The 4,510-nt window shown below is 32.4% G+C and overlaps 1 protein-coding gene across 1 annotated transcript; it reads right to left on the minus strand.

Moving 5' to 3' along the window:
- Positions 1-661: 661 nt before the first annotated feature.
- LOC129892892 (putative WEB family protein At1g65010, chloroplastic) lies at positions 662-2,527 on the minus strand. The gene is made up of 3 exons (XM_055968416.1): positions 2,481-2,527; positions 2,161-2,332; positions 662-1,945 (listed from the first exon to the last, which is right to left on the minus strand). The coding sequence occupies exons 1-3, from the start codon at positions 2,525-2,527 to the stop codon at positions 662-664; spliced, it is 1,503 nt and encodes a 500-aa protein (XP_055824391.1).
- Positions 2,528-4,510: the final 1,983 nt, after the last annotated feature.

The raw sequence follows: 4,510 nt of genomic DNA on the forward strand, positions 1-4,510 counted from the left end.
CTGTTAGCTATAAATAAAGAGGTCTTCTATCAGTTTTTGAGATCGATTTTTCTCCTCTTCTGCATATATTTTCTTACAAACAAAGTTGTGTCTTTGTGTGATTATGTTGCTGTTTTCTGAGTTTGCTAAAATTATCGAAGTTTGTGATACCACTACTTCCGTTTTATCTTGGAGGAAATAATCCATAACCTCGGGTACAGTGAGGGGATTAAATTCCTTAAGGGCACACAGTGGATTCTGTGGACTCGAATACTATTTTACTTTTCATCTTTATTTTTTCTGGTTTACTAACTTTAATACAGGAGATAACAGTCTATTCTTATGAAAACTATGCATCGTTATGAGGTTAGCAACTCTTCCAAGTTCAGAACTAATGTTTTTCTTCTTAATTAAACTCCAAATACTATCTGAATTGCAAAAATATTTACGATACATAGCCTTTGAAACCTTCTCAGGATCCATATCTTTTGGAAGCTTTACCTCACGTTGATTGACGCTGAAAGTTTTCTTGGCTTATTGATCCTTGCCTTTCGTGACTTCATTTTCTTTTGCTCCCATTCTGCATGTTTATGTTCTGTTGATGCTGAAAAATGAAACTGTTTGTACTCGTTGAAATTGTCGGAGGCAGGTTTATCATTCACAATGCATTCATATTCTCGATTCATCCTGTTTTAGCCTGACAATCTTTGAGTTGAAAATTTTCCCGTCTAGCTATGTCAGCAGCAGCTTTTGCAGCATTTGCTTCATTGATAGCCTGCTTTAAGATGTCTCTCAATTTGTAGTTTTCGTCCTTTGCTGCTTTACTTCTTTGCTCGGCTTCTTTAAGAGACTCATTGAGCTTAGTAGCCTCATGTAGAGCAAGATCTCGTTCTTCTTGAACTTCTTTTATACATGCGATGAAGCTTATTTCCTTCCCATTCCAAGCTGAAAGTGACTCATCCGCCTCTAATTTCAATCTCTCTGCTGTGTTCCTATATAATTCTGTTTCCTTTTTCGCTTCATCCAAAAACATTTTGTAGCTGGCCTTGATGCTTTTGATAATTTCTTTCAGATTTCCAGCCTCCTTTTTCACTAGTCCTAATTCTAGTTGTGTAGCACAAAGTTTCTCTTTCGCTTCAGATGCTTCAGAAGAAACTTCCTTCAATGCTAACACTAAATCATCTAAGGCCTTTCTGCTCTTTTCTTCTGCCTCATTTGCCAATTTCATTTCTTTTTTTAGCAAACTCATCTCATCATTCAAAGCCTTGACCTTTGATGACAGAATCTTCTCGTTCTCTTTTGCCAATTCAAATTCAGACTTACTGTTTTCGATTTCCTTTTCAGTCGAATTTTTAATCTCCACATTGTAAGAAGTGTCTAAAGATTCAATCTTTTTATGAAGAGAAGCTATTTCTACCATGGATTCTTCAAGTTCAATCTTAATTTCTTCAAACTGCCTTGTCTTTGCTAACCAAGCATCAAATATTTTGGACTCTGATAACTTCTTTTTCTCCAATTCATCTTCTAATTCTTGAATCCTTCTATTAAAATCGGATAACCAATCTGTTACACGAATCTTGAATGCTTTTACAGGACTAAATCCCTCTCTCACTTTTCCTAAACTAGCATCTTTTTCTGAAATCTTGAGATCACATTTTTTCGCATTTTCGAGCTCCAACTTCAAAAACTTGATATTTTTATCATTTACCTTTAATTCTTCTTGTTTGTTAGTAAGCAGTTGCTTCAAAGTCCTAACTTCTGCATAGAGTTCACTTGATTTCCTTGTTGTTATTCCATCACTTGCCTTCATACTGGCCTTATGGACTACTTGTTTTATCTCAATTAGTTCATTTATGGCTTTCTTCTTTTCTCCTTCAACAAAACATAATTGCTCTCTTGTCTCTCTCAAATCCTCCTCAAGTTTTTCCATTTGTTCTTGCATGACAACACGTCTATCGGTCCAATTCTACACATAAAAAATAAATAAAAATCTTTGATTTTTTGACAAATTGACACAAAAATGATACAACAAATATGATTACGCCATAATCCCAAACTAATTAGAGTGGACTATATCAATTCTACCATTTCTAAGTAGACTTTCTTTTAAGTTTACCTTTGACAGTAATTTTGCTATGTGAGAACCTAGATAATAAGTAAATTCACAATTTTTTATAATACCTTAGATGAATGCTTAACAGAGGGCTTCCTTTCAAGAGAAACAAGGGCATTGGTATCAATTTGAGATCCTAAAGCATCACATCTACAAAGCTTTGATGCAGAAATTGTTTTTGAAATGATTGAAGAATTTCTCCTCTTTCCAGAATCATTATTGGACCCTGCTCTGCAAATCCTCCAAAAACCTCAAAGATTCAGTCTTTATATCATGCAAACTCAAATATTCAATAAACAAGACCAAAAAAACGAAAAAGGTCTAAGCCTCGGTGAAAGACAACACGTGACTAGTAAAATAATTAAGATGCTCGCAAGTTGTCTCATACCTTGACTTGGAACCCAACATCATGTGAATGCGTCTCGAATCCTTCATTGAAGATTGTTGATCTTGAGAAAATCAGAAAATATATCAAAAGTTCCACTTTAATTATGTATACCAAAATTCAAGGGCCTATGGCTATACAAAGTTGGAAGTTTGCAGGTTTTATTTGTAACTCATATGTAACGGCCAAAATCCATAAATTGCAACATATAAATAACAGTAAATGTTGAGGGACAATATGTAATTTAATAACATAACTAATTGGTTTTAACAGTTTCAACTATGTATATTTAATTTGGTTTGTTAATATACTAAAAGTAAATATATGTCATATGTGTTACTTTTCTAATAAATCTCAAAGATGATGTGATCATACAAATTAAATAACAAGATACTCCTTGCTTGTTTCACTACTATATTGTTCCTAGTCCATGCCTCCTTTGGCATGAAAGATAAATTAATAATTTATTTCTCAGTTACTTGATGTTTTATTATTTTTATTACAAAGATCAATAAATAGAGTTGATTTTTTAAGTTTGAAATTGCAATTGAAAAATATAAATGAAAACGATGAAAATATTTTATCAAATAAAATGTGTGATCAATTCCAAATAAAGCGACATTTTTTTAAATCGATGATGTACAGCGCCAATCAATTTTTATTTTTTTAAAAACGATCCTTTCCATCAATTTGGACCCATTTTTTGCAGTGTCCTATGGCATGAAAGATCAAATTATAGTTTCTTTCCCAAGAAATGTTTAAATATTTTTACTATATATGGGGCATGCTTAATGCAGCGTCTGAATTCGTCTAGGGGTTGGCAAGCATAATTTTTTTCATTTTTGTTTTGTTACGTTTAATCAATGCTTTGCCGCTCTAATTTAATAAAACTATAATTCCATGTTATTTTATTCTCTAATAACTACAGCAACAAGTACCTTAATATAGTATGTTTAGCTTAAGTTACAATTGCCAATTGGCACTAATTAAGTATATCATGTCTCAACTACGACTTTCGTTTCAATTTATATGATTTAATTTAATTTAATACTAAATTTAAGAAAAATAAAAAATATTTAAAATGTTCCAAAAATACTCTTATTAATAAGCTAAATTGTTATAATACTTCTGACATGCAATAGAAAAGTTTATGATTTTTCTCTCTGTTCATAAATTATTGTCAAATCAGTCATTAATGTAAAACAAAAAAAATCCAATATACTCATTCCTCTCACTTCTTTTTACACAGTTTTCTCCACTCTCTGTCCTTTAGTCTCTCAATGATGAAGATAAACTTCAAATTGGTGGAGTTTTTGCCATTGCACGTAAAAATAGTTCTTTTTTCTTGATTTTAATTAAAGTTTCAAGAAATTGGGAACTTCAAACATCTGCCAATTTTTTTTTGTGAGGCAAGACTAGAAATTTTTATTTTGTAGCGTCATTTTTCCCCCCAAATTTTAAAACTTTAGCTAATGGACTGCATATAAATTCTATACATTCTCTTTAATTTTTCAATTCTTACTTTCACATTTTTTCAGTTCTGAATCAGTAATTTAAAAAATTATATTAAAATGAGTGTTGTATTTTCAGAAGACCCAATTACGACAAAGAAACGATTAAATTTGAAAGTGTGTCAAACAATTGCAGAGTGACTTTTGAAAGAAAGTAAGGATGGAAAGATTAAACATGGTTATGTAAACGAAGCAATCATTCATTTTTTTAGTTTCCCACCCGGTTCGGAGCCATGGAGCCTCGACAAAATTCGAATCGCGCACTACAAGGCCTATTCGGGGTGACCCTCCCAACAACTTTTTTTTATACTTAGGGCTCGAACCCGAGATCACTGATTAAAGGTGAAACAGTCCCACCACTGCACCACCACTGCACCACAACTCATGTTGGTAGAAATTATTTTGTTCAACACATCAAGAAGTATCGTTGATCGCATTTGGAGACAAGCTAGATTATGTATTGCTAATGGTGATGGATTAAATGTTTCTATTAATCTTCTAGCCAGGGTTGGGAGAAAACAC

Source organism: Solanum dulcamara, chromosome 6 (assembly GCF_947179165.1).
Source record: "Solanum dulcamara chromosome 6, daSolDulc1.2, whole genome shotgun sequence".
In the NCBI taxonomy this organism is placed as follows: domain Eukaryota; kingdom Viridiplantae; phylum Streptophyta; class Magnoliopsida; order Solanales; family Solanaceae; genus Solanum; species Solanum dulcamara.

Bases quoted from the DNA above. Each gene is read 5' to 3' on its own strand.
- LOC129892892 (XM_055968416.1), bottom strand. From the start codon at position 2,527: ATGAAGGATTCGAGACGCATTCACATGATGTTGGGTTCCAAGTCAAG. The intron at 2,333-2,480 runs GTATGAGACAAC...AGGTTTTTGGAG, and splicing joins ATGTTGGGTTCCAAGTCAAG to GATTTGCAGAGCAGGGTCCA. The intron at 1,946-2,160 runs GTATTATAAAAA...TTTTATGTGTAG, and splicing joins CTGTTAAGCATTCATCTAAG to AATTGGACCGATAGACGTGT.